Here is a 27,990-nt window from a genome sequence, read left to right on the forward strand (position 1 = left end):
AAGAAACACATCTGTACAATAAGAAGCAGCAATTACTTTTTTGATAGAAATGAGTTACTTCAGACAGTTTTTTATTCGTAAAAGCTTTCTCAGGAGCTAACGTGGGACGCTCGTCTTGGGCAGTGAATCCAGGCAGAGCCGCGGCCCCGCTCCCACTCCCGCTGCGGCGGCGGGCGGGGCGGGGGCCGGGCCCGGCGGGGCGGGAGCGCGGAGGTCGCGGCGGCGGCAGCGGCGGGAAGCGGTTCCGGGTCGCGGTCGGGAGCCGACATGGAGCCCGCGGGGCCGCGCTGAGGGAGCGCCGGGCCGAGCGCGGCCGCCATCGCCATGTCGCTGGGCGAGTACGAGCGGCACTGCGACTCCATCAGCTCCGACTTCGGCAACGAGTCCTCGGGCAGGGGCGGCTCCCGCGGCGGCGGCGGCGTGCCCGGCGAGCAGGAGGAGCTGCACTACATCCCCATCCGCACCCTGGGCCGCGGCGCCTTCGGCGAGGCCACCCTGTACCGCCGCACCGAGGTAGGTGTGCGGCCCCGGCGGCGGGAGAGGGGCCCTGTTCCGCCGCCGCCGCCAAGGGGCCCCGGGGCCGCTCCGAGAGGGGCGGGGGCCGCTGCCAGGGCGAGCGGGGCGGTCGCCAGGGGCCGGTGCTTGAAGGCGCCGGTGCCCGACGGGCTCTGCCCCTGCGGTGAGCGACAGTCCCCAGGGTGACACTGACAGCCCCACGGTGACATCCTCTGGGAACAGCCCGCATACGAAGTGACAACCTCAGCCCTCAGTGGCCAGGGGTGCAGGGTCTGGGTTTCGTAGCCTTTGGGCGCTGCCAATCCCCGGGTCCCCTGAAGTTTCGCAGGGCGATGTGGAGATTCTTCTGACGCTAGTAGACTACTCATTTTTCTGTGTTTTGTTCCAGTTACAGAGGACATGGGGTCATCTCATACAGGTAAACTCATGTGCTCAGCATTTCAGTGTAATCGGGGAAGACTGGATGAAAAGCCAGTCCTCCTGTTGCTTCCAACTCATTTAATACCATTCAGTTCAATTGTAGTTGTGGTTTTAGCGGCTGCCAAGGAAAAATGCTTGATTTAGTTCCAAAAGGAAGTTCTTCAGTTTTTTTCTGGCCACCTTGAGGTGTCATGGCTTCGGCAGGTGCAAGTGAACACTGTTCACGTGAGAGATCACTTGTAGCATGGCTGACAGTGTGGGCCTAACAAGGGCAAACTAAATCCAAATTCATTCTGGTTTCCTTACTGATTTGTTTGAGGAGGGTTTTTTGGTTTGTGGGTTTTTTCCTTTAGGCTTTTTCCTTTGAATATTTGTAACACTTTATGGTCTTGTACAATATCCTACAGTTACAGCATTAAAAATGCAGTATTCTCCCTTTATTGAACAGGAGTATGTTTAGTCTTTATTGAAATAAAACAAACCCTGTGTCTTTCCCTTGGTTTGGTGTTTTGTTTTTGTTTTTTTTTCCCAGACTGAGTGTTGGCCAGCTAGAAAGATGGCTTCAGGCCATCACTATTTCTAACGACAAACAACAAACCTCAAAACTTAAGCTGTGAAGAATATTTGTCTGAAATCTGTAAGAGACAGGAAAGTCTTTTACTTTTCCTGCTATTTTAATTTCCTGCTATAAAGGCACATACCGTTCTCTTCATAATAGCGTGTTTTTAATTGAAAGATGTTTTTGTGTTTCAGGATGACTCACTTGTAGTGTGGAAAGAGGTGGACCTGACCCGGCTGTCAGAAAAGGAGCGTCGTGATGCTTTAAACGAAATCGTTATCCTGGCCCTATTGCAGCATGAGAACATCATCGCTTACTACAATCACTTCATGGATAACACCACGCTCCTGATTGAGCTGGAGTACTGTAATGGTGAGATCCCTACTCCCATTTATAAATAGGCAGCTGACCCATATGTCTGGGTCAGCCTCCTACAGAACCTGAAAGTATTTCTGGGGTGTCAGCTGGAGAGCAGAGGAGCGGCGGTGAATTCTGCTTCTTCTCTGAAGAAGAGACTGAGAACCATTCTGATTTGTGTCTCAGGTGCTAAAAAAAGAATCCCAGTAGTTAGTGGAGGCAGTCTATGTAGTAGACTATTTCTTGAGTTTTTTGAATGGCTGGTGCACTGGAAGGAGTGGATTATTTGTGATAACCACTTCTAGTGCACCTTACTGTGTTCTTTTAGGAGGGCAGTAGAAAAAGACCGTGAGACTATCTGTGCCTCTCTACCAGTACAGAGCAGGGCTGGTTTTTTCAGTACTGTCACTTAAATAGGTTTATAATTTGGCAATTTTAAATCAGAGCTTAAAAATGTCCTGCTACACTGCAGTCAGGACTTTTTCCCACCTTCTGCTGTCAGCTTTTACATTTTACATTAACTATTAAAAAAACCCAAACAATAAAAAAATTTCTGGTGGTGGAGAAAATTTTAAAATTCTGTCCAAGAGTAGCTCAGATGGTGGTGTTTGGAATTGGCAGGGGAAGCAGTCCTAGCTTGGATGGAGCAATAGAAGGATTTGCAGTGAGGTTGTGACTAGCAGCTGCTCTTAGATGGCAGGAACAGGAGCCCATACACAGCTTACACTGCTGGAACAGGATACGTGCCTAGAACTGCAGTGTGGTTCCTCTTCGGGTGAGTGAGGCAGCTCCCCAGGCAGTGTCTGGTTTGTACAGCCTTGCATTAAGCCTTGGCTCATCAATAGAAACATTTTTTTCTGGAAAAGGCTATCATTGTGTTGTGATCACCTTATACAACAGCTTGCTTTCACTGGAACAGGTTGGAGAGCACAACAGAGTTGTGTAAGGTATTTTAGAAGGATTTCAGACACCCTGGTTGGCAGCTTGGCCAAAGCTGGTTTTTCTTCTGTGCTTTTTGTTCTTGTGGAGGGTGGAGCCCAGTGCAAGCATAGGGGAATGTTAGCTCTTTGAGATTCCTTTTATTTTAAGGTTCTCTCTCTGTGTGAATTACTTACTTGCACTGAAAAGACTGCATGCTTGAGGCCATTATGAATTTGTGGGATGGCGTAGAGAAAAACTGTGTAGTATTGATGTCTGTGCACATTTGTATGTACCTCTGTTGGCTTTGGGATAATAACCAAGGGATGAGTGTATAGCTGGTGTTGTCTGAATGGTTGAGAACAAGGGACATGAGAAACAGGAAATCTTGTGTGAACTTCCACGTAGTGATTTTGCCAATACATTAATAGTTGTTTCTTTGGCTTTTTTTTGTACAGTGTACAAGCCCAAGTTAGTTTATGAGTAAATTTTAAAGAAAGACAGGACCAATGACTGCCAGACACTGTCAGAATCCAAAGGTTTTGCTGTTTAATTGGCTGGTCTCTTCTGAAGATCTAGAAAAGAATTTCAAATTTCAGTAAATGTTGCCCCTATTTTACAAAGGATGAAGCCAAGTTACTGATTTATTTGCCTTTCGTTCCATGTGTATATCATGGTACTTGGATTTACCATGGGATAACATCAGTGAATACAAATGAAATATATTTGGGAGGAAATATCCTATAAAATACAGTAATTGAAAAGAGAGTAAACTATGTTGGAAGGTTAGATGTGATTAGATGAAACAAATACTAAATTAATTTGGTTTTCATACGTGTGCATAGAGGTATTGGTTATATGAGTCAAGAGCTAACTTGTCTCCTTGTGTAGGATTTTGGCAGTGTAGTACTTACCATGCTGCTCTTTGTTTCAGAAAAGCTGCAAAAAAGATGAGGGGAAAAAAGAGATGAAGAACACAATTGACTAAAGGCCTGCAAAGTTTGAGTGGTTAGAAAAGACATTCATAAGAGAAGGCAGAAGTGAATACTTTGGTTAAATTGTAAAGAGTGGTTTATAAATAATTTGTAAATGCGAAGGTAAGGCAGTAAAAAGGAATATTGGAAAGTTAGAGCAAGGCTGAATGAGAAGAAATTAAGTGAAGGGAATCTTAATTAGAAAAATCTTCCTAGCATGGAAGTCTGAATTAAATCCCTCAAGTAGACAAAGAAGTCCTTGCAACCTGTTTTGGACTTTTACTACTTGACTGAATGGAAATTATGCAGACAAAAACTGTCTTGCACCATGGGAATGGTCCTGGCGATCCATGACAGTTAGATAATTGGGAATTGGAGTAGCAGCAGGAGGTTATCAGAGTTTTGGGTTTTACTGTTTGGGTGCTGATCTGACTGGGAGTTTTTCTACCTGCAGCTCTCAGAATCATTTCCTTTAGCTGTCCTTGATTTTCCATCTGCTGTCTTGGGGTGGATGGAAGATTTCTGCTGATTTCAGCTTTCTGTTAGTGGTACTGCTATCAATGCTTTGTGAATTCTGCACCAATGTATTTGGCAGGGCAGAAAAAAGAGAGGCCAGTCAGAGCTGGGGAGTAGGTAGGGAAAGACAGTAAATTGTGCTTTCATGGACTACTGTGACTTAAAATTTGTTTTCTTTCTCTTTTTTAGTGTATTATTTATATATATAATGCTGAACAGGATAATCTCACTTGATTTGGCGTACAGCTAATACATGTTTACATACCCCAAGAAGCACTTACAAAAAATAAGTAGAAAAGTAGGGACTGCTGACTGAGCTTACTGATTTACTTTTCAGAGAGTATTAAAGGGTGGTGGTAAATAATCATCTCTCCTTAGGCTTAAATACACCGTTGAAATTTTTAGATGGAAGAAGAACTTAATTTTGTGAATGCCTGACCAGTTAAAGTGAAGAATGCTGAAAGAGAGCTACAGTGATTGATCAGATCTCTTAGGGGGTTTGAGTATTCCCAGCAGCACTTGAGCAGAGTAACTGCTGCCATTAACTAAGATGAACCTCTCTGTCTTTCTCACTCACTTGTAATTACAGGAGGGAACCTCTACGATAAGATTCTGCGACAGAAAGACAAGTTATTTGAAGAAGAGGTAATTTGGAATGGTTTGAGGGAACAGTGGAGCTGGCCTTATGTTCTGGGGATCTGTAGGGTTATTTGAGTATTTCTTTCATTGTTTTTAATTGTGATGGTGGGGATTTTCTGTGTTTGGGAGCAGGCATCCTCCTGGATCAACATTGCAAGCGTTTATGGACAATCTGACACTTCTTATTTTCCTTTTTAACTGTCTATAGGCAGTATATAGTTCCAAGGGAGGAATAATGAAAGAGAGCTGGCTTTCCTCACCTTACCATCTTGGCAAACATTTGACTTCTAAACCTCTTTCTGTGTTTCTTCCTAGTGGGGCCTCTATTTCTCTCCCTTCTTAATAATTTTGTAGGTTTTTTTATTTTCTAGTAATTTCCTTGAATCTATGTTACTCTTCTCTTTTTCTGTCTTTATTTTATTTAAACTTACTTTTTGCTGTCTGCTTTCACTGCATGCTGAGCTGATTAATGCCTACACTTAATTGTCTTATACAGTGACTTATAAGATTTTCTGGCTCATGGAGAATATTTAATGGTCCCAATTCATATTTGGAGAGCACAACTGTAGATGCTTCCCAAGGGGTCATTGGTTGTCATTCTTAAGTCTTTTCACTTTTTGAATCTCTGATGCTTGCCAGGACAGACACTATGAAGGGAAGTAGAACAATCTACCTATTGAAATGTTTTTTTTAGAGATTTCCAAACCAGGAAATTCTAAAATTTTTATACTCCTGAAAGAACATCTAAATGGTATCACCAGGCCCTCTCGCTGTGCCTCAGTGTGACAGGAATGTGTAGGGTTTTGTGATTTTTAAATGTTTTTTCAGCCTCACGTTATGCTTATATTCCTACCCATGCAGATGGTGGTTTGGTATCTCTTTCAAATTGCATCAGCTGTGAGCTGCATTCATCGAGCTGGAATTCTTCACAGGTAAGTGTGGCATGCAGAAAGCTGAGGTAACCAGTGCAGTTCATGGAAGTGAGTTTGCTGCTGTGTTTAAAGCAAGCACTGAGCTTCTCTCCAAAGTGTAATAGGATCCCCTAGATGTTAACAATCCCTTTTTCATTGGGCTAGAAACCGTCTTGTGATAAATGTGGCAGGAAATCTTGTATTTGCAAATGGAACTGGAGCTGTGTGAACAAAGGGTTTATCCACATAGGAAGGAAGTAAATTTGCCCTTTATTGCGATAGCATATAAATGATGTTTGTTAAAGTGGGTAGGAAGAGCATTTACCACAGGCCAAAGGTACTTCCAACCTGTTCCACAGTTAATAGCTGGAAGCCAATGTGTGCATCATTCTGGAATTCCTGGAGGTTAATGGTGATGAAGAATTTGCATTTGTCCATTGCTGTAATCTAATCCATGTGAAGATTTGTCCTGCATTTGTCTGAATCTTATTTCTTTGGCCTGTTACTTAAGGAGCTAGTACAGTCTGTTGGCTTGTAGTGGTAATTTTGACAGTTCTGAGATTTTAATGTGTAGCTAATCACCTTTTTCTATTGCCCTTTTCTGTTTGGGAGCAGTAAATTTCATGTCTAATGTGTGTTTCAAGGAGGCCATGATGGTCAGGGAAGTATTGCACATGTCGACAACCACTTCCAACACAATTGGATCATGTGTTGCACTCACTTATAGGCATAGCTGTGTGAGGGTGTTTTCTGTAGGATGACAGCATCCTGGCTGCTGCCATTCTGAACCTTTAGAATTGGCAAGCCTTCCTAATGAGGGTACCCTACACTCAGCAAAGTAGTGCCTAAGTTTTTGGCCTGAAGCAGGTGTCATGTCTGCCCTGCTTTGCAGTGGTTTCCTTCTTACCACCTCTGAACGTGTATGGCCCCAAATCCTTCCATAATAATGAATTGAGCAATTATTTAAATGTTTGCAGTGATTTCCTTCTGCTGCAGACAGTGTCAGAGTTATCCAGGACTTTGCAGTGCCTCTAGTGGATGAATGCAAAGTGCTGCTTTGCTTGATGCTTTCCTGATTTATCCTGAGAAGTTGTTGATGTACATTAGGAAAAGAGGGTGTTATGAAGTGTTGACCATGAAAAGCATATCATGCTGCAGGGGCTTCCTCTCTGTTTCCAGCTTCTTGTGTTGATGTGTGAAACTGCACACAGATTACTCTGTCTGGGAGAGTGTTTTCTATCAGTTTTGGAATTCAGCATTTTTGTGGCCATCAGCCTTTTGATCGCTTGGACATAGTATGTCATAGAATCATGGTATCATTAAGGTTGAAAAACACCTCCAAGATCTCAAGAGTCCAACTGAACACCACCATGTCAACTAAACCATAGCATTAAGTCCATGTCTAGTTGTTTCTTGAACACTTCCAGAGATGGTGGCTCTACCACTTCCCTGGACAGCCCATTCCAATGCTTAACAACACTTTCAGTGAAGAAATTCTTCTGATATCCAGCCTGAACCTCCCTTGGTGTACCCTGAGGCAATTTCCTCTTGTGACAACTGTCACCAGTTACCTTGGAAAAAAGACTGACCTCCATCTTGCTGCAACTTCATTTCAGACAGTGGTAAGGTCTCACCTGAACCTTCTTTTCTCCAGGCTAAACAACCCCAGCTCCCTCAGCCGCTGCTCATCAGACTTGTGCTCCAGACCCTTCACCAGGGTTCTCTGGAACGCTCCAGCACCTCAATGTCTTTCTTGCAGTGAGAGGCCCACAACTAGACTCAATGTGGCCTCACCAGTGTAGGGAACAATCCCTACCCTGGTCCTGCTGGGCATATTTCTTCTGACACAAGCCAGGATGCCACTGGCCTTCTTGGTCACCTGGGTGCATGCCGGCTCATGTTCAGCGGCTGTTGGCCAGCACCCCCAGGTCCTTTTCTACTGGGCAGCTTTCCAGCCATTCTGCTGCCGGTCTGTAGCACTGCCAGGGGTTGTGGCCCAAGTGTAGGACCCAACATTTCACTTTACTGAACCTCTACAGTTGGCCTCAGCCCATCAATCTAGCCTGTCTAGATCCCACTGTAGAGCCTCTCCTACCATCCAGCCCATCTGCACTCCTGCCCAGCTGGTGTTTTCTGCAAACTGACTAAGGGTGCACTCAATCCCCCGCTCCAAAACATTGATAAAGGTATTAAACAGGACTGGCCCCAACTGACCCTGGGGAACTCCATTGGTTACTGACTGCCAGCTGGATGTGGCATCCATCCCCACTGCACTCCCTGCCCGGCCACCCAGGCTATTTTTAACCTAGCAAAGAGTGCACTTATACAAGCCATGGGCTGCCAGCTTCTCCAGCAGCCTGCTTCTGCATCTCTAAAATTTCCTTCTTGAAGTATGTCCAGCCTTCCTAGACCCCTTTGTTTTTAAGAGTGGTTTCCTAAGGGTCTGTTTGAACCAATGTCCTGAAAAGACCAAAGTCTGCTGTCCAGAACTCCAAGGTGTAGGAGTTTTGTTGATCCCCTTCCTTACTTCACTGAGAATTGAAAACTGTCATTTTGTGGTCACTACCTAAGACAGCCTCCAACCACTACATCTCCCACCAGCCCTTCTCTGTTCAGAAACAGCAGGTGCTGCCCCAGTAGGCTTTCTTACCAGCTGTGTCAGGAAGTTATCTTCCACACCCTTCAGGAACCTCCTAGACTGCCTCCTCTCTGCTGTGTTGGGTTTCCAGCAGACATCCAGCAGGTTCTCCCACAAAAACTGGCAATCAGGAAACATCAGCCAACTGCTTATGGAATCTCATCTGGCTCTTCGCCTTATTGGGTGACCTGATTCTCATCCGAAGGCACCAAGCCGTATCATCACTGACCCTGGGCTCTGTGCAGTCGAGAGCCATCGTACAGAGCCATCCCCTGCTCACCTGTCCCTTATGAAGAGCTGCACTGCAGCACTCCAGTGGTGCGAGTCCCCCCACCACGTTCCCATCATGGCAGCTGTGTCACAGCTTTCCTGCTGTACAGTGGCTTCCAGGTCCTCCTGTTTGTTACCCATGCTGTGTGCGTTGGTACAGATGCACTTCAGCTGGGCAGTCAATCTCACCCAACACTGGCATGCAGCCCACAGGCTCAGGTCTAGCTGGCCTGGTTTTACATCCTTCCCCCTTCAAACCTAGACTAAAGCCTTCTCCATCAGCCCAGCCAACTCATGGGCTAGAATCTTATGTCAGGTTACAAAGAGTTCTTCTTGAGGGACAAGGACATTGCACTTAAGTTCTACGGTGGCACCAGTTTCACACCCTTTGTGTATGTGTTTATATGTGCATACACACCTATTCATACTTAGACTTATGTTTTTGTGAGCTCAGTGTCTCCTGGCTTGGGTCTTTTTATAAAACTAGCAAAAATAAGACCTGCTCAATGACCTTCCTACGAGAAGAAACTGAGAGGCGGGGAAGAAGTATCTTTGATCTGTGGCCTTTACATAGGTGTCTGAGCCTGAGCTTTTGAAACTGTTGTGTTTGCATAGGGAATGTGATAAAACATGGATAACTGCAGTTACTGCGCCAGTACTTGGGGAAGAATTGCCTTTGGAGAGCTCTGAGTATGTGTGTGTGACAGAGTACTGGTAGAGTAGCAAGTAGCTCATTTTGGGGGAAAAGTATAGTAATGCGGGGAGAACTGCGAAATGTGGAAACATATTTGAGTGTTTGAATTTCTTTTTCTTGTTTCAGAGACATAAAGACATTAAATATCTTTCTAACCAAGGCAAACCTGATTAAATTGGGAGACTATGGATTGGCAAAGAAGCTGAACTCTGAGTACTCTATGGCTGAGACTGTGAGTATCTGCCATCTTTGTGTGCAAACTGAGTTGTGTTTTATTTCCATCTCTGCATGCCTTGCAGAGGACCAGGGATGCTGTACATTCTTGCTGCTTGTTTACTGTTGCTTTCCTTTCTTTCACCCCTCAACTTCCCTCAGTGTTATGGTATCTTAGAATTAGGGTTGGAAAAGACCTCTAAGGTTATTGAGTCCAGCTGTTAACCCAGCACTGCTGTGTTCACCACTAAACCATATCCCCAAGTGCTGCATCCACAGGTTTTTTTTAACACTTCCAGAGATAGTGACTCAACTACTTTTTTGGGCATCTGTTCCAATGCCTGACCCTTTTAGTGAATGAATTTTTCCTGGCGTTTTATGTAAACCTCCTTTCGTGCAATTTGGGGCCATTTCTTTGTGTCCTGTCACTTACTACTTGAAGACTGACACCCACCTTGCTACTTTACTTCCTAACTTTATCTTGCTAACGTTGGCATATTTGCTGATGTGTTGCAGCCTGCTGTTACCCTTGTTCCCAGGTTGCCTTTCGGAGGTCTGTCTCTCTGGAAAGCAGTAGTAGACTAAAGAGAGATGCCACTATGGAAATAAAATTGTACCAGAGCTAGTGTAGCCATGCTAGAGAGCACTGCTCTTCTTTCCCCTAGGCATGGTACACTTTTAAAGGTGAATCTGTGTAACATGAAGGCAATGCCAGCTGAAGGACAGAGACAGCATTAGAGTCACATCAGAACAGTGCTCTCCCTCTGGGCCAGTTAAGGCCAGCTTAACAAATAAATTAATTTTGTCGTGCTGCTAACAGGTAAATTTTGTCTCAAGTGAATCTGAGATAGCTTGGTTGTGCATGCCTGACATTGCACTGTGCCACAGGCATGTCTCAAATCTCTTTAATATTCAGGCTCTGAACCGATTTGCGAAGGAGCAAGAAAGGCACTTCGTGCTTCTTATGGTAACCAGATGTATGGTTTATTGGTAATGGTCCTGAAGGAGGGAAAAGCTTTGTAGGAGAGATTATTTCTACCAGAAGGCTGTGAAGCTTGGCCTTGTTTCAGACCCTGCCAGAAAGCATTTTTGCAGCCAGTTGTGACATGAGGTAGGCTGTATTGCAGGCACCTAAAAGGTTCCGTTTGGATTTCTCAACTCCATTAATTTCTGTGGTGAGTGTTAGGCTTGGAAAGGGAGACATTATCTGAGGTTCCCATCTGCTAAAGGCCTTTATTATAGTTTGGGACACAAGCCAGCTCACAATCCCCCTTTACCAGGCGGTGTTATTCAATTTAATGCCAGGTGTTGGTGTTCTGTCAGGATGTGTAGTTAAATACTTTCCAGAACATGAGCACTATTGTGCAGTCCTACTGTAGGTGGGAACTCAAGGCTACTGCAAAAAGCCATCACTAGGCTGGGCTGCAGCAGAACCACTTCTGTTCTGTCACACTTTTCATGACCTTCTGACTTTCAGAGGCAGTTCAGTCTGTGCTGTGAATTTCTAGGTTTGTTTTTGCCTGTGTTGTCTGTATTCATCTATACCTACTATACCTGCAAGCATTGTTTTTTCCTTTATCATATATGAAAATCTTTGAGCTACACACCTTCAACCATATTTTGATTTTTATATGTTGGCTATGCTCTGGTCTAGTTGCTCAATTTGTAACCTAATGACCAGTGGCAGTTTGGAAGTAATGTTTTTGGGAAATGAGTGCGAACGTGTTATTGTCAGTATTTGTAATTGTAGTAGTCAAAATGTGATTTTGTAGAATGCTCACATCTTATATAGTAAACACTGAATTCTTAATTTATCATTCTTTCTCCCATTTACCAAAGAAAATACAGAAAATTTGTCTGTCTTACAGAAAACTTACATTATCCTTTGCTTAAAAAATGTTTAGGTGCAGTGTCCTAGTTCTCTGTGTTACACTCCAATTCTTAGGGCTTCTAAACTTTCCCGTGGCTGGAACTCATGTACCTCTCTAGCAGTCACACTCTGTGACAGGAAATGGGAGGGAGATGGCAGATTCTGAATGTACCCATTAGGTATCCAGTGTACTTGCAGAGTCTCATGAAGGGCAGGCTTTGTAGTCCTTGGAGCTTTGCTGAGAGAGTTGAAAAGAGGTCATCTATAAATATTTCTCCTTTTTCTAAATTCTATCTCATTTTGTTTTGCTGTCTAGTTTCTTTCTAAGGAATGAGCTCCATTCATGTGGAAGCTTCATTCTTACATCTTTTTTCATGTTTATTCTGTGTCTCCTTGTTGTGACTTTGAGTTAAGCCTCTACTTCTGCAGTACCTGGGAGGCCTTTGTATTTATGGACAGGGTTTTAGATTTTTCTGTGTGGTGGGGATGTTTGTTCTACACAAAACAGTTGTTCAGGAAAGTCACTTCTGAAGTGAAGGTCTTTTGGGTGGGACTCAAGCCAGCTTTCCATGTACTGATACAAAAGGAAGCCTTCTTTTTGTTTGAGACAGAGCAGCCTTTGTCCTGGCAGTATCTTGTGATCACAGTGGCTCCATAGCTAAGGTCTGGCATCTGTATTTGGAAGCTTTTCTTGATCCCTTTTTCTTCAACCTCATGTGATGGTTTCCATATGCCTGATCAGTGCATAAGGCCCTGATTAAATGATGTATATTTAAGAGAGGCAAAACTTCTTGTTGTGTTTCTGTGACTATTACTCTAGTGAGAAGTATGTACCACATCAGGTGCATGGGAAGAGAGGTGTCTAGGATCTTTTAGAAAGCTCTGGGCGAGACAGATTTGTGGGTGACAGGGGAAGAAGTGTGCATATTGTTCCCATCCCTCCAGCACATGAGGGAGGCATTCACTTCAGTGCTGTGTCAGATCAGTGTCTAGCTCTGTCCTGTGTGAGCATAATGGATACAGAGCTCCTGAACTAAAGACTACTGGATCATTTCTGATTTTTAAATTTTTATTTTTTTTTCCTAGCTGGTGGGAACCCCATACTACATGTCCCCAGAACTCTGCCAGGGTGTGAAATACAACTTCAAATCAGATATTTGGGCTGTGGGCTGTGTCATCTTTGAGCTCCTTACTCTGAAGAGGACCTTTGATGCTACTGTAAGTCTGCAAACCAGTATGGACTGAATTACCTTATTTTTTTATTGTCCTAAGATTCACACATAGCTTTCTTCAGTCACGTTTTTCTTTTGTTGTTGTTTAAATCTGCTAATTAAAAAAAATAGTGGCCTGAGAGTGACAGCTATAGCCAGAGAAGATGTCTGCATGATTCCCTTTACCCTTTGTGCATATTTCCCTTCTACCTTCATACAGCAGCCTCTCTGGCTTCTGCCAAACCCACCATGGTCTGCAGCCCATGTTTACTAGATGCAGAATAATTACTGTGCTAATCTGTATCATGGAGATGAATGAAGTATCCTTTTCACTACAAGGAGGAAGTTTGTGACTGACTGTGTAGTCTTTTTGCTCTTTTAATATTACTAGCTGTGAATTTTCTGTGTAGCATTGTGTAGCAAAAAGTTCTGGCCTTCAGATTTCATAGGATCTCGTCCTGTTCCTCTTTCTTGAAACTTGGTTGTAAGAGAAGTCTGGTCAAGCTGGTGCAGGGAGGGTGAAAGGGCATTGCTGGCTGGCACATGTGATTTGCTGGCTGTGCCATGTGATGGGAAAAGCTGCTAGTTGCTGTAGGCAAGATTTTGTAACCCTGAAAGAGAAGGTGTGAAAATACCGTCCTTTCCTGACTTTCTTCAGTGATGGCTCTCGAGTCCCCAGCAGCTTTGCTGCTGTGCTGTGTTTAATGGCAATATGTGGCAGAGGAGAGGTCATGCTAAGAGAAGCCTGTTCTCCCTGCACTGTTAGAGAATTTGGTGAGAAGCTGGGTGTTTCCACTAAGTCCTAGCAATCAGGGTAACATTTCTGCAGGAATTGTTATTAGATTTCTGGAGAATCTGCTAGGCAGGGAAGAAGAGTGGTGTGTCCTGATCAGAGATGGAGGAAGAAAATCATGGTGACCTATAGCATCTCTCCCCATTGGATACATTGTCCAGTTTGGTTCCATTGTGTTTGGTTTCTGATTTCTGCCTAGAATCCCCTGAACCTTTGTGTGAAGATTGTACAGGGAAATCGTGCCATGGAGGTTGACTCCACTGTCTACTCCTGGGAGCTGATCCAGATGGTGAACTCCTGCCTTGATCAGGTTGGTGAATATGTTCTAACTTTCAGATGCCCATTCCCAGCTGTCTCAGCCATGGAATTCAGTGGTGAAGGGGAATGCCATGCCTATTTCAGTATGTGAGCTGTTGATGCAGGGTAATTTTTGTGAGGCCTGAGGCATCACTAAGGTTAGGCCTTCTCCAGTCCCCTGAAAGCTTTGTCTCAGTCCTGCAGGCTCTGGAGGTGTGCTGGGTTTACTCTGATCACAGGTATTTAATGGGTTGGCAGAAGCAATTATTTTGTAATGCAGTGCTGTGGAGGTAGGAGCATCATCTCAGTATAGTCTCTGAGGGCTCTGACTTTCTGTAGGGAATTAATTTATTGAAAACAAACATAGTAGTAATACCTCTGGAGCATGCAAGTCCCTCCTGCACATCCATGGTATTTATCCCTAGTAATTCTAAATATTTGAATTAATTCCTTTCACTTCTGAAGGAAGTCAAGGAAGGAAGTCCATGCAGGTTTAAATGAGGTCTTCTGGCCCAAGATTTTATTGTAGATGATGAATATTTCCCAGATAATTACTTGTTGCTTTCTTCTTTCAGGACCCAGAAAAGAGACCCACTGCGGATGAATTGCTTGAACATCCCCTTCTCAGCAAACGCAGGAGGTAATCAGGTGGTCTTGCCTGAAACCTAGATGACAGGGAAAACAGAAGGGTTTGTGCAGTCTGGTGGTGTTTATGCTTTCACAGCAATGTCCTTAAGTAAATTTAGGCTGATGAGAGGCAGATATTTAAGTACTTCATTCTCTTTAGGGGAAAAGTGCATTTTTGCAGTCTTGTCTTCTGATCTGATGTTCTGGTGGTCCATGGAAAGGATCGATGCATCCTTGGAAGCTGTTGTATTGAGAATCTTGTTGTATTCCATTCTGAGACTCTTGGAGGAATGCTTTCTACTTTTCAAATGTCTCTGAAAGAAGAGTCACAGAGATCCTCTAATGATCATTGGAAAAAAACGTTTTGAATATATATATTCAAAATATATGGATCATTCAGTATAGAGACCCTCATTTTTTCCTTTTGTTGCCTCCCTCTTTGGGAGAGACTTGCACTGAAAGTGGCCCATTTTAGCATAGTTTGACCATCAGCCTGCACACACTATCTTGTTATGAAAGGGCCAATAATTCTGGGCTGTTTCTATTCCACATTGGTTTGTTTGGGAACAGCAGACTTAGTCCTTTATACCAATACTCTTTTGCTTGGTGATTAGCAGAGTTTGAGTTTTGTCTTGCTGTATGCATTGGTAAACACCCAAACCCTGATAATATTTAGCCACTTAAGGTTATTCTTGTGCAGTATGGGTATGGTTGGCTGCATTTTCATACAGACATAGTTTGTTGTCCTCAGCTCTTCTAGAAGTTTGTTAGCTGTGTGGCACATTACTTCTGCCCTACTTACTGTGTATTGCTGTGAGCTGGTAAACAGCTGCCATGTTTCCTCCAAGAGGCAGCAGCACTTTATTGGAAAGGAAAACAAGTCTGTGTATGCTGCTTGTCAGTAAATTGCATAGAGCAATGTTTCTGTTTCCTAAAATCCTTTTTCTCCCTTGGCAGGGAGATGGAAGAGAAAGTCACGCTGCTTAATGGGCCAAATAAGCGACCAAGGTAATTATTTAGGCATGTGTTTGAAAGGAAATATGGAGAGAACAACTCCCCGGAGAGGAACTGAGAGTGTTAGCCTGTGACAACCTTAATGGAATAGTGTAGTTTTGAAGATCCCTGAATGCTAGAAGTTTGACGCAGCAATTGCATGCTTATTGTCCTCTGTTTAACTCTGCCTTTTATATCCTACTTATTTGTATGGCTGGAGCTGTACCACAGGAGATCTCATCCAGCTCTAATCTGTCCTACTGAGGTTGTAATCTTTACAGCCTACATATCTGAATTGCAATGTAGATCTCTCCTTTCACACAGATTCCCTTCAGCAGGAGGAATATGACTGTTAATTAATATTACATTAATATAAATATCTTCTATAAAACCTGATATAGCAGAGGTTCAGTTCCCAGTAAGCCTGTAGCAGGATTGCTCTGTGAAGCAGGTAGTTTCTGTGACATGTATAGTTGATTGTCTGTTATTTATCAGGTATAATGTGACCATTTTTTTCCTCATAAACTTGAAAGTATTAACACTATCTGAGCACCTTAGGTGAAGTTGTCCCAGTTCATGGGTTGTTCACACTTTGCTGGAAGAGCAGTTTTTGAAAATAAAAATCATGAATGGTTGTGAGGAGGAAACTGCTAGACAACAGCAGGAAAATGGATGATGGCAGGGAATGCAAACTCATTATTTAAAGTCTGTGTGTTTTTTTGGGGGGGTCTTGTGCAGGTCGAGTACCATGAACGAGGCTCCCATTGCAGTGGTGACTTCACGCACTAGTGAGGTGTATGTTTGGGGGGGTGGTAAGTCCACCCCCCAGAAGCTGGATGCCATCAAAAGTGGCTGCAGTGCACGCCAGGTGTGTGCTGGTAACACTCACTTTGCTGTGGTGACAGTGGAGAAGGAGCTCTACACATGGGTGGTAAGTGAGACAAACTGCAGGAGGTGGGTTAGAGTGGGAAAGGAGGGCTCACATCTACTGTTGGCCATTCATGAGCCTGTTTGAATCAGCTTGGAAAGGGAGGAATCTGACTGCAGTGGACACTGAGGCCATCTGATTTGGGGCTGATCCAGGTCTCCCCAAGGCAAGTGTGTTCCTGGGAGACATTTTCCATTGTGACAGGAAGTGTCTTGGAGACTTGCTTTGCACTTGAAGTTTGTAAATGGTGGTCTTGTAGGCCCAAATACTGAGTCAAACATTAATTCATTCCATTCCTCACTACTAGACATGCAGTGGAGACTTAGTAATTCTCTGGTTTTGTATTTATAGGGAGGGTTTTTCAAGATCAGAATGGGTGGGATGAGTGACCTTTTTGTAATACAGTTGTCACCTGCAAGGTAACTTCCATCTGAAAGCAGAAGGATCTTATGCTTTTTATGATGAGAGGAAATTCTAGAATAGTTTAAAGTGAATAAAAAATCTTGACATATAATATATTTTAAACAATTGAATTCAGTCTTCTCAGGTTTAGATGGTCTGTGGCATTTCCAGGTTTCCATGGATTTTTGTATTTATTATACAGAATCTGTTAAAAGAGAGTATAAGATAAGTCAGTAAGAAAAGAAAGAGATCCGAATAGGAGGAGGACAACCTGGAGTAATTTGCTGGATGTTCCTGCAAGAACAACCACTGAAAACTTTCAGCTGGCTATTAATAGTTTTAGTTTCAGCACTACCTTTGTTTTTCCTGTATAATTGCTATGTCAGGCCACTTCAATGACATTTGTTTCAGGTTATGCGTTTCTTTGCAGCCATTAGAATTTAGAAAAGTTATTAAAAAAGCTAAAGGATGAATTTCAGTCCTGCAGCAGGGAGCAGGTCCTGTAGCCTGGCACATGATAAAGGAGCAGGGATTCCTCACCAGCTGCTGACCTGAGACTGGATCACTCCTTGTTAGAACATCAGTGCCAGAAAGCCTTTGCTGCCATTGAGATTTTTGCCTGCTGTATGCACAGATAGCAGTCTCTTCCTGAGAGCACACAGAACATTTTCTCTTGCTCCTTGCCATCTTCTGTTGCTGTTAACTATTGACACCATCTCTGGGATTGTGGAAATGTAACCTCACCAGGTGTTTCTGTCTTGCAGAATATGCAGGGGGGCACCAAGTTGCATGGGCAGCTGGGACATGGAGACAGAGCTTCCTACCGGCAGCCAAAGCATGTTGAGAAGCTTCAGGGAAAAGCCATTCGCCAGGTGTCCTGTGGAGATGATTTCACAGTGTGCATCACAGGTGAGAGCTGGAAGTCCTTTGACTCAGACTCTTATGGATGTGTAGGCATTGACAAGTCCCCTCACTTTGCTGAGCTGTTGAAGGTGTTTGCCTTCGCCATCAGATTAACACAGCTTTGTTACTCATCCCTCAGTTTGGAGGATGGTACCAGCATTATTACATTTGGGATAGATTATGTCTCAACATTTGAGATAAATCAACAATATTACACGGAGGAAGATGTTGATTCCCAAGAAGGATGGGATTTTGCTAAGGATGTGCTCCTTTTTGGTGATAAAGCTGGGGGTTGACCACAAATCCACAAGTCTGTGCAGAGTCTCTGCTTTTACCAGTGCATGTGTTGCCTTCATACATGCTTGTACTAAAGACAATGAAACCTGAAGTTGAAAATGTAGATATGTTTGAAACTCTCTTTGGACTCTGTGGGCATAGAATCACTATGTGAAGAAAAAGAATATGTATCTACGATTTGCTGTTTAATTCAGAATGCTTGACATCCGGTAGCTGTCTCTAGTTCTAACCCTGCTTATACTGTAAAGGACGTGTTAGGTGTGGTGCTGTCTGTTGGAGAAGAATCTGACTCTCACTTTACCCATGCAAATGATTCTCAAGAAGGTAGTTTCAAGCTTATTTTGGCAGTGCTGAAAAGGCAGAGATCTGACAAAGATAAGCTCAGGTGGTCATTTTGAGGAAGGAGTGACTTAGGTGGCCACAGAATCAATTTGTGGGTTACTGTTAAAGAAATTGACAGGTTCAACCAAAGATTTTTTGGCACTGAAGTAGCTGCAGGTTGTCATTTAAGATCCTTCTTAACATGAACAAGAAAGGACTCCATAGTCTCCTGATGACATTCTTCTGCACTAAAGAGGATGATTGCAGAAAAGAAGTTGCTCTGACCGTGTTGTAAGTGGTTAATATGCAGCCTAACATGAGCCCCATGTGCTGACCAAGCTTCCCTTATGTCCTTCAGATGAGGGCCAGGTGTATGCCTTTGGCTCAGACTATTATGGATGCATTGGTGTTGACAAGGCTTACGGCTCTGAAGTGCTTGAGCCCCTGCAGCTGGATTTCTTTCTTACCAATGCTGTGGAGCAGGTCTCATGTGGAGATAACCATGTGGCAGTGCTGACCAGGAACAGAGAAGTCTACACGTGGGGCTGTGGAGAGTACGGTAGGTAGAGTCTTCCTGAACCCTAAAGGCACTGAGACATGCCTGCCAGAAGGTGGCTTGGTGTGGCTGTGTAATGCAGGGCCTGGGTGAGGGCTGCCTGGGATGTACCCTGGGGGCAAAAAGCATTGTTTCTTTGGGACTTTCCTTGCAAAAATGGGGAACTGGAGACTGAAGCCTTAGGACTTCACTCTGGAAAGCTCTAGGGTACCATTTGGCTTCCCTGAGGGTAGGGCAATGGTTCTGTGCATGAGATTGGATTCTCTTGAGGATTGGTGGGCAATAATGGATGTAGGAGAGCAAGGAGATTCTTTTGGGACTATGAAGAGACAATACCAGTTCTTAGATACGGGCATCTGGTGAGACCATTTTTAACTGCGATATTTTCATTGATGCAGGGCGCTTGGGCTTGGATTCAGAAGAAGATCACTACACCCCTCAGAAGGTAGGGCTGTGACTACTTCTCAGTATCTGCAAGGGCATAAATCCAAATTCGTTGCTGTTTAGAAATACTCTCTCTCTGAGGCTCAGGTGTTTTTTCTGTGACGTTACAGAGTTTGCAAAGGTTTTAACTTTGCTTCCTCAGTTCATTTTGCTTTGTTTCTCTCCTAAAGATTATGGCAGAGTCATACCATTCACAAACCAGACAGCACCATAGCTTAGAGCTTTATTGCTCTGATTTCCATGATGGAACTGGAAATGCCAGCCTAATGAAGAAATCATAGTGAGAAATACCAAATGGTTTAACCTTGGTTCTGTAGAGGAAATTCACAGCGGTGCAAGTACTGTGAGTCTTTGAACATAATACAATGAGTTAAAGATTAGTTGAAAGTAAAACCCTCTGGAAATACAGTACTGAGGTAACTGAAATATTCCATCCCACTGGGGATTACAAACAAATAAGGATGTACCTTGAAGCCAAAGATCTGTGATCACACAGTATCACACCCACATGGCAGAGACACAAACCCAGCCCTACTCACCTGACTGGGTTTGGTGTTTGTAGAGCCCATCTGGCCAGGTTGCCTGTGCATCCTATTTCAGGTTCCTGTGCTGGTCACTAGTGTCTGCCTTGAATATCTGCATTGTGACCAGAGTTTCCATATGCTATGGACTGTATGGTATTCTTACACCTTCAAAATAACTGTATTCACTATTGATAGTGTCCAAACTTAGCTGTGCCCTTGCTCTACCCCCATAATTTTTCCATGTGCCAGCTTCCATGTAATAGGTGTTGGGATTTTTATTTTCTTAGGCTATATTTCTTCCACCTAGGTGGATGTTCCGAAGACCTTAAACATCGTGTCCGTTCACTGTGGCTGTGATGGAACTTTCCTGCTTACCCAGACAGGCAAAGTCTTGGCATGTGGACTCAACGAGTTCAACAAGCTGGGCCTGAATCAGTGCACATCAGGGATAATCAATCATGATGTAAGTGCATTTGGACCCCTGGATCCAGCTCCCAGCAATCAGTAGTATGTGGGGAAATGGAAGTCCCGTAACGAAGTGTTCATTAGCTTTGTGCCAATGCTTTAATTCCAGTCAAGACAATGGATACTGGGATTGTGGGAAGAGGCAATTTGTTCCTCAGTGTTCTGTCTGCCTTGTGGGCTTATGTCAGATCTGAGGAAACAGAGTGAGCTGCTCTGGTAACTTATCCAGATTCTGGCAGTTTTATATCATACTTGTTTTAGGACTGTCTTTATGACCTAAAATCTAGATTTTGCATCCATTAAACCTAAACTTTAGGAGCTTGCTCAAGTAGACCTTAGCTGATGAATGTGTGATTTTTTCACTCTGTGCTTACCCACATCTTTTGTCAGACATACTGTGAGGTGCCATATGCCACTTCCCTTACTTTGGCCAAGCAGCTGTCCTTCTACAAGATCCGTACCATTTCTCCAGGGAAGACACACACAGCTTCTATTGATGGTGAGAGCCTTGTGCAGTAAGAACTGAATGCTGGTTGCTGAATTGCATTACATCAACTTCGCCCTTTCAGCCTGGCCCTTGACACTAGGGGTTTTGCTCTTGGTAGCAAGGTTCATGCCTGTTCCAGGAACTCAGGATTCCTGTTTCTCAGCAGTCTTGTTTCCTGGCCAGCTGAAGCAGCAATGTCAGCCTTCCTGTTTTTTTAAAGGGGAGAAAAATAGTTTTGGGAAGAATCATGCTCTGGGCTAGCAGTGGAATAATTTATGATCAACTTGGGCTTTCCCCAAGTGACATCGGTCAGAGAGCTGTGAGGAGTCCCAGCCCCCTGCATCAGAAAAGGGAAGCAGTGGGAAAAGGAACTAGGCAGGTGTTTCCAGGCTAAAGCCATTTCTTTTGGCTGGCATTGTCCCCTTCCAGCCTGGCTGGCCACTCAGCAGAGCCATTCCTGTTGGTGGGCTGTTGCTGCCTGTGCTCTGTATGCATGCTTGCAGAGTTGGGCCCTTGTGTGACTGTCTCCTCCTTCCTCCTCGCAGAGCGAGGCCGCCTGCTCACCTTCGGCTCCAACAAGTGTGGACAGCTTGGTGTTGGGGACTATAAGAAGCACCTGGGAATAAACCTGCTGGGAGGCCCCTTGGGGGGTAAGCAGGTGATCAGGGTTTCGTGTGGAGATGAGTTCACCATAGCTGCTACTGACGGTGAGTGGGCCTTTGCCAAGTTGTGGTGGGTTACTTTAAACTTAATCTGTGGTGTGGTTAACTGGCTCTCACTGATCATTTATTTTATCAACCCCACAGCAAAGCACTGAAATAAAGAAATCCTCCTAGACTGGGGCCTGTTAATTGCCCCCATGCAGCCCCAAGTATTTACTGTCCCTAAGGCTGCAGAGTACTGACATGGTGGCTGGCTGTTAGATCTGTTAGTGGTTTGTTCTCCCACTGTCAAAATGGAGCTGGTGGAATAAATACTTTGGGATAGAAGTTACAGCAGAAAGACTTACCCTTACAGCAATTACAGGCTGAGAAGGAGGGAGAGAATTGAACCCCTGAATTTCTGTCTCCTCAGACAACCATATCTTTGCTTGGGGTAATGGCGGGAATGGACGTCTGGCAATGACATCGACTGAGAGAGCTCATGGCTCTGATATTTGTACCTCATGGCCTCGGCCAATATTTGGATCATTGCATCATGTTCCAGACCTGTCATGCCGAGGCTGGCACACCATCATCATTGTTGGTAAGTGTAAATTTAGGATGTAGTTTTGATATCTTTTTTATGATGATATATTCTCTTGCCAGGAGAATATAAATCTTGCCTCAGAACAGGCCAAATTTCTGGGGGAAATGTGCAAGCTGCTCTGAACCATAGGCCTGTAACACTGGATTTGTAGGAGTTATCTTGCTTACTCTAGCTGAAAGCATGCTTCTCTCCTTGCAGAAAAGGTGTTGAACTCCAAAACAATACGATCCAACAGCAGTGGTCTGTCCATTGGTACTGGTAAGTAACATACCCTGGGGAGCTCTGGTTTAAGTCCAGTCAGTGGTTAGAGTGGATGAAGTTTGGTCCTGCAGCATGGTTTCTCTGTGTTTGAAAGGCCTCACAGAAGTTTTCAAAGGAAAGAAATCTAGTTGGTGCCACGCATAGGAAAGGATGGCCCAAACCTGAGGAAGCAACAACTGAAACAAATGAGAGACAACATGGGTGCAGAGAGGGCTTTGTAGTTGAGGAACTTCAATTTGACAAGGAAAAGCTGAGAGGAATTTACTGTAGGGAACTGATATGGGAAGGGGCTCTATGGGAGCAGTTGCTAGAGAGATGGAGTCCAGTTTCTTCAACCTGTGGGAGGGCTGGAGCCAAGGAACTGCAAAAGACTGTTGCACACAAGCCCTTGTGGAGAGGCCTGCTGGGAGTGTAACGAGCTAAACTGCTGAGGCAGGTAATGCTAGCATGTGCTCTCACCATGACCATACAGCACAAATTTATGCATCTTCTCTGCTCCATCTGGGGTTTGGCAATAGGAATAGCAGAGGTGGGAAAAGTATAAAGTTTTCACTTTTGTTTGCTAGTGGCTCAGAGCTGCACAACTGGGGGAGGAGAGGAAGAGGATAATGAACAGGAAGCAGAAACCCCCAATCCCAGTGGAGGCTTTCGAGGAACCATGGAAGCAGATCGTGAGTTGGGGGGCTGGATCAGCACTACAGAAACAAAGGGAGGCAACAGTGCTGACAGCAGCTCTTGCCCTGGCTGGCTGCGGAAGGTAATGTGGTTTCTCAGAAATGCCTTAAAATGAGGATCTAGGTTGGGAAACTGGGTGGCCCCTTCCACCTTTGAGGGATGCTGATAAGCTCTTAGAGCCATGTTGCACAGAGCCCTTAAGGCCTCAGTTGCCTATTTAACCACAAGAGGGTGTTGGTGCATTGATTGAGAAGATGCAGGAAGTTGGCAGGCCTGACAGAGCTGCTTTTGTGTATCCAGGAGCTGGAGAATGCTGAATTCATCCCCATGCCTGACAGCCCATTTCCTCTGAGCATGGCATCTTCAGAGCCTGAGAAGGAGACTCTTCCTTACCAGAAACTGCAAGGACTCAAAGTGGCCTCAGAGGAACCTGTTGAATTAAACAAGCCCAAAACAGAGCCCTGGGTAATGTTACCAAAGTGAATGCTTGGCTGAAAGCTCTTGGGCACCATAAATGGCAATGTTTGAATTAAGGAGAGAGTTGAGAAGAAACTGTTGGATTGGCTTAATTCATCTGAATGAGGAAAAGAGTTCTAGTGATAATCAGAGATGATGCTGCAAAGAGAAAAATTCCCAAGGATCTAGAACACAGAGCTATTTCTTGGTCAGATTTAAAGTAATGAGATCAGTTCAGTGGGAGAATGTGTATAATGCTATTGGAAAAAAAGAGAAGCCAAGGGCTCAAATGCCTAGCAGAAGGCAGAAATTTAGAAAGCAGAATTTGTTGTGAGATAGGAAGAAGAATTGATACAGAAAATCAATGAGAAATTACAACCTTTGAGATTACTCAGCTCTAGGAGTTTTCTTTCTCAAGAGGAGGCACAGATCCTACACTTAGGGATTTGAGGGTAAACCAGATGGATTTGGTGATAGGAGGACAGGAAAAACCTTTCCAGGAAAAGGAGGAAGCTAGTGGCTTTGTACACAAGACAGAAGAAGTGGCTTGTTGACCCTGCCTGCTAGAAGTTTGGCAAGTCAGGGAACAGGCTGGGATAACACTCGGTGCATGTTTTTTTTCTTGTGGCATATACAACTCCTGGCCTTGCACTCAAACCTGGCCTGACTTCCTTCCATGTCTCTGCAGCCTGCTTGCCTGAGTCCAACGTTACCATGTGGTGAAGGGAAGGATGCATCTTCTGGTGCAGGCTGCGTGTGCAGTGCTCTGCAAGTGGAGGTGACGCACCTCCGAGACCTGGTTTTACAGTGTCTGGATGATCAGAAGAAGCTGCAACAGGAAACCATTCGTCTGAATGCCCAACTCCAGCGGTTCTGCAGGAGGATGGATGAAATGCAGCAGGTGAGAATCTGTCATCTGGGTGCACATCCATGCTCAGGGCTCACCATGCTCCTGCAAATTGTGGAGGCTGTGCAGGAAGAAGCAGCTCTTAACAGCCATCTCTATCAGCAGAATTTGGTGGGACTAAGAAAGATGAGTGTTTATTGTGTAAGCTGCTGATGCTGGCTCTGACATTAGCAAAACAAGAATGAAGCCAAGAAGAGTTTTCTCTGAGGACAGTCCATTCTTTGAGGGATGTGGGATTTACCTTTATTTCTGCTGATGAGAAGGGATGGGAAGTCAGATGTTGCAAAGAGTCACAAATGACTGTGGAGAGTACAAACTGGGCCTTGTGCAGCTTCTAGCTTTTGTGCAGCTGGTTCTGGTGCTGTTTGGGTAACTGCTGTGTGTTTTGACAGGTGAAGGTTCATTCCAAAGGAACACAGACAGCCAAAGAGGAGATGGAAGTGGATCCGAAACCTGATGTGGATTCAGATTCCTGGTGTCTCCTGGGAACGGACTCGTGCCGCTCCAACCTCTAGTCTCCTGAGCCCACTGGGATCCATCTAACTTCACAGCACACTAACCGAATGCAGAGAGCGGCTTTTCTGGCGTCAGGTCACTCGCAGACAAGGAGCGAGGCCGGAGGCTCCAGAGCAGCACCCATGTACGTTTGATATGAACTAGGAGTGAGTTTGAGAGGGGGAGGGCCCTTGAGCTCTAGGCCAGCTCAGTGATTGAAGCAGCAGCAGCTCCTCTTTGTATCTTATCTGTCAATTCTGCACACGAGGCAGAACGGCCCCATTATGGCAATGGCTCCAGTAGCAGCTTGTGGCCCTTTCATTGTTTCACTGTTTCCTGGGAGCTGCCTTTGGGACCCCAGTATTCATCACTGCAACTCTAGATGAGAGGAGGAAACATGTTTTGTAATGAAGCTGGCTGAACCCTAAGACTCACCACCTTCACTTCAGAGGGGTGAAGGACTAGGTTCCTCTCCTTACCATGTGGTAAGGCCCCGCCGGTGAGGCTGCTTCCCTCTGCTCCAGCGCAGAGGGACCAGCGAATGTATCATTCTGGAGGCAGTGGAGATGTTCATCTTAGGGAGATAATAGCAGACAGCATATCCCTGGCCTCGAGGCATAGCTTCTGGCCATATGGCTGCGTCCACTGGTCTGTACAGACAGAATTTGAAGGCTTTATTCTGGGTGCGAGGGCTTTCCAACTTCCAGGCAATGCACCAAGATGAGTGAATCAGGTCTTCCCATAGCAGTAGTGGGGACTGTCTGAGATTGGATCTGTAGTTCTTGATTCCTGACGACCTGCCTCCCAACCAGATGGCAAGCATCTGGGCCTCAGACTAAGTTACCCATTTCTTGCTCCAGCTGTTCAACTTGGTTTTGGTGCCAGAGTTTCTGGTTTCTTGGCATAAGCCTGTAGCTGCTCCCTGCTTGGCTTCTCTTCTGCTCAGTCCCTGTGCCTACACTCTGTGTGGGTGTGGGAAAAATCCGTGTTTTTCCACTCAGTGTTCTGATGAAGCTGGAATGCCATTTCCTACCCAGAATAGGTCACTACTGTGGTCACAGGATGTAGCCTTCCCCAAAGACCATGAATGATCAAATCTCAGTCAGGAATTCACCTTCTTTCAAGAAGTGAGAAGCTTTCCCAAAAAAATTTGAGATGGGAAGAGGCATGGTCTGATGCTCAAGATTTGCTCGTTTTCTGTTAGAGAATGAGGATAATTTTATTCCCCTTGAATTTGTTAGCAAACTGACTGAAGTAAAGCTTATGGGATTGGTAAGATCCCTGTGAGCAGCTAGCCTTCCTGCCTTACGTGGCGCCTCCAAGGAGTCCTGAGTTCCTCTCACCTTTGCTGTGAGAGTGGGGTTGTGATTTCATCAGGCTTAAATGATCCACATCAATGTCATGTTACTAGATTTGCCTTAGGTCTACTGGAGGTGGAATTCGTGTCACCTCTGACAGACTTCTTTTGAGAGACTGTTCCGGGGAATCCAGCATTCCCATTTGTGTCTAGAGGTGGATGCCAAACCATTTGTTGGTAACCTAATGCTCCTTAAATACTTTTTTGGTGCCTATTGCTAGTATCTGGGAGCTGAATCAAGTGCTGTCATCCCAATGCAGTGTCCAGGGCACGGATCGTTCCAGTGTGCCTGTCCATTGCTACCGAAAGCCAGGCAGGAGGAGAGCCCTGCTGGGAAGTGGTGAGAATCAGGTGCCCTGGTACAGCCAGGCTTGTTTGCCCTTGTGACTCTGCTCTCCTTTCCCCCACGTGCGTTGGAGCCAGTTCTCAGGTCAGGGTCCCGGCTTGAGGGTTGTTGGTCACATGCAACAGTGCCTTTGAGGACTGAAAAGATGAGCCTGAGCCATGTCCAATAAGCAAGCACCAAGCTGATGAGAGTCGCTCTCCTGCAGTGCACTGCTATCCTCATTTCTCAATGCTCTGCAGTTGGGAAGCTAGGTGCACAGACTGGATTCCCCTTGGATCTAGTGGAGGATAAGGGTTCCTGACAGAGGATGCCCTGTGCTCCACAATCTCATATGTGCCTTAGAGGATTCACGCTATCCAGGTTGTGCCTGTTACAGACCACAGATTTCACACCAGCCAGCTATGCAACAAAATAAGCAGTTTAAAGGTAGCACCTTTGTCTTGGGCTGAAAACGGAAAGGCAGGCAGGCAGAAGTGCCTTTGAGCAGTTTCAAACCCTTTTTACTTCTCCCCTTCTTGCAGTGCTAGCTCCATATGTGTTGGTCTCCTGCTAGTATTGCTATTGAGTTGTTGTAGAGGAACACAACTTATGCCTGCTCTGACACTCTGGCTGAAAACTAGTTTGTCGTTGTCTTTCTTTGAAAGGTTAAAGGGTGGAGTGGTTTGGAATTTCTGTTTAAATAAATGTTTAAACTCATACTCCTGTGTTTGAACTATTTTTCTTGTTGTTTTTTTTTTTTTTCCAAGAGAGGAAAGGGAAATATGCATACAGGTTTTGTGGCATTCTGGTTTTGATTATTTTCTTTTGCTTGTAGAAGGAGGGTGAATGGGCTTTTAGGTTCTTTGCTTTGGTTAAAAAAAAAAACAGTTTCTGTGTCCCTTCATTAAAAGAAACCAACAACATCCAAACAAAAACCCCATTATTTTCTCATACTGCTACATCTCCTCCTAGTGACGTCAGGAGCTTTTGTGTGTGTGTGTGTGTGTGTGTGTGTGTGTGTTTATTTGTTTTCACAGTTTGAGTGCCAAGTGGGGAAATGAGTAACAGGAAGAGAGGCTTAAAGGGAAGAAGTACCTGTTTCTCTCAGATGATCTTCACTGGTCATTAAGGCCTACAGAAGGGAGAGCCTGACTGACACCTGCTCAGCCACCTGTTCCTGCACACTGTACTTAAAGCTTGTCACTTTTATCGGAAGTTTTATTAAATTGTGAAATATCTTGACAGGCAGAGCAGAGTTAAAGACTTAAAATTCACTAGAGATTTGGATGCTGAAAATGCATCACGTCTCTGAGAAGGGGAATGTACAGCAGGAGCAAAAGAGGAAGCTGAGCTGGCATGAATAATACAGCTTGAGTAGCATCAGGGTAACTAGCCATGATAGCAAAGCAGCACCCGGTTTAGGGTGTGCTGAGCCTGGTACTATGTCTAACATGTTACTAAGTTTTAAACCAGTTATCAGAGACTTTCTAGGTATTGAAACAATAGCAAAAAAGCATGAACTG

General features: G+C 44.7%; 1 protein-coding gene across 2 annotated transcripts; it reads left to right on the forward strand.

Moving 5' to 3' along the window:
- Positions 1-254: 254 nt before the first annotated feature.
- NEK9 (NIMA related kinase 9) lies at positions 255-27,186 on the forward strand. Of its 2 annotated transcripts, XM_033062255.1 has the most exons (23): positions 255-513; positions 905-934; positions 1,690-1,867; positions 4,850-4,905; positions 5,761-5,831; positions 9,539-9,644; positions 12,582-12,713; positions 13,699-13,809; positions 14,372-14,436; positions 15,381-15,431; positions 16,155-16,347; positions 17,511-17,655; positions 18,626-18,826; positions 19,222-19,268; positions 20,099-20,254; positions 20,647-20,755; positions 21,289-21,450; positions 21,818-21,988; positions 22,190-22,249; positions 22,819-23,009; positions 23,228-23,392; positions 24,072-24,284; positions 24,683-27,186. In XM_033062255.1, the coding sequence occupies exons 1-23, from the start codon at positions 325-327 to the stop codon at positions 24,803-24,805; spliced, it is 2,925 nt and encodes a 974-aa protein (XP_032918146.1). In that variant the 5' UTR covers positions 255-324; the 3' UTR covers positions 24,806-27,186. The 2 variants fall into 2 exon arrangements, with proteins under 2 accessions (XP_032918146.1, XP_032918147.1); XM_033062256.1 differs by lacking the exon at positions 905-934.
- The last annotated feature ends 804 nt before the right edge of the window (positions 27,187-27,990 follow it).

This window comes from Catharus ustulatus, chromosome 6 (assembly GCF_009819885.2).
Source record: "Catharus ustulatus isolate bCatUst1 chromosome 6, bCatUst1.pri.v2, whole genome shotgun sequence".
Lineage (NCBI taxonomy): Eukaryota > Metazoa > Chordata > Aves > Passeriformes > Turdidae > Catharus > Catharus ustulatus.

Excerpts from the sequence above, each read along its gene's own strand:
- NEK9 (XM_033062255.1), top strand. The coding sequence starts at position 325 with ATGTCGCTGGGCGAGTACGAGCGGCACTGCGACTCCATCAGCTCCGAC. Across the intron at positions 19,269-20,098 it reads ATCACTACACCCCTCAGAAG|GTGGATGTTCCGAAGACCTT; the intron begins GTAGGGCTGTGA and ends TCTTCCACCTAG. Across the intron at positions 21,989-22,189 it reads GCACACCATCATCATTGTTG|AAAAGGTGTTGAACTCCAAA; the intron begins GTAAGTGTAAAT and ends CTCTCCTTGCAG.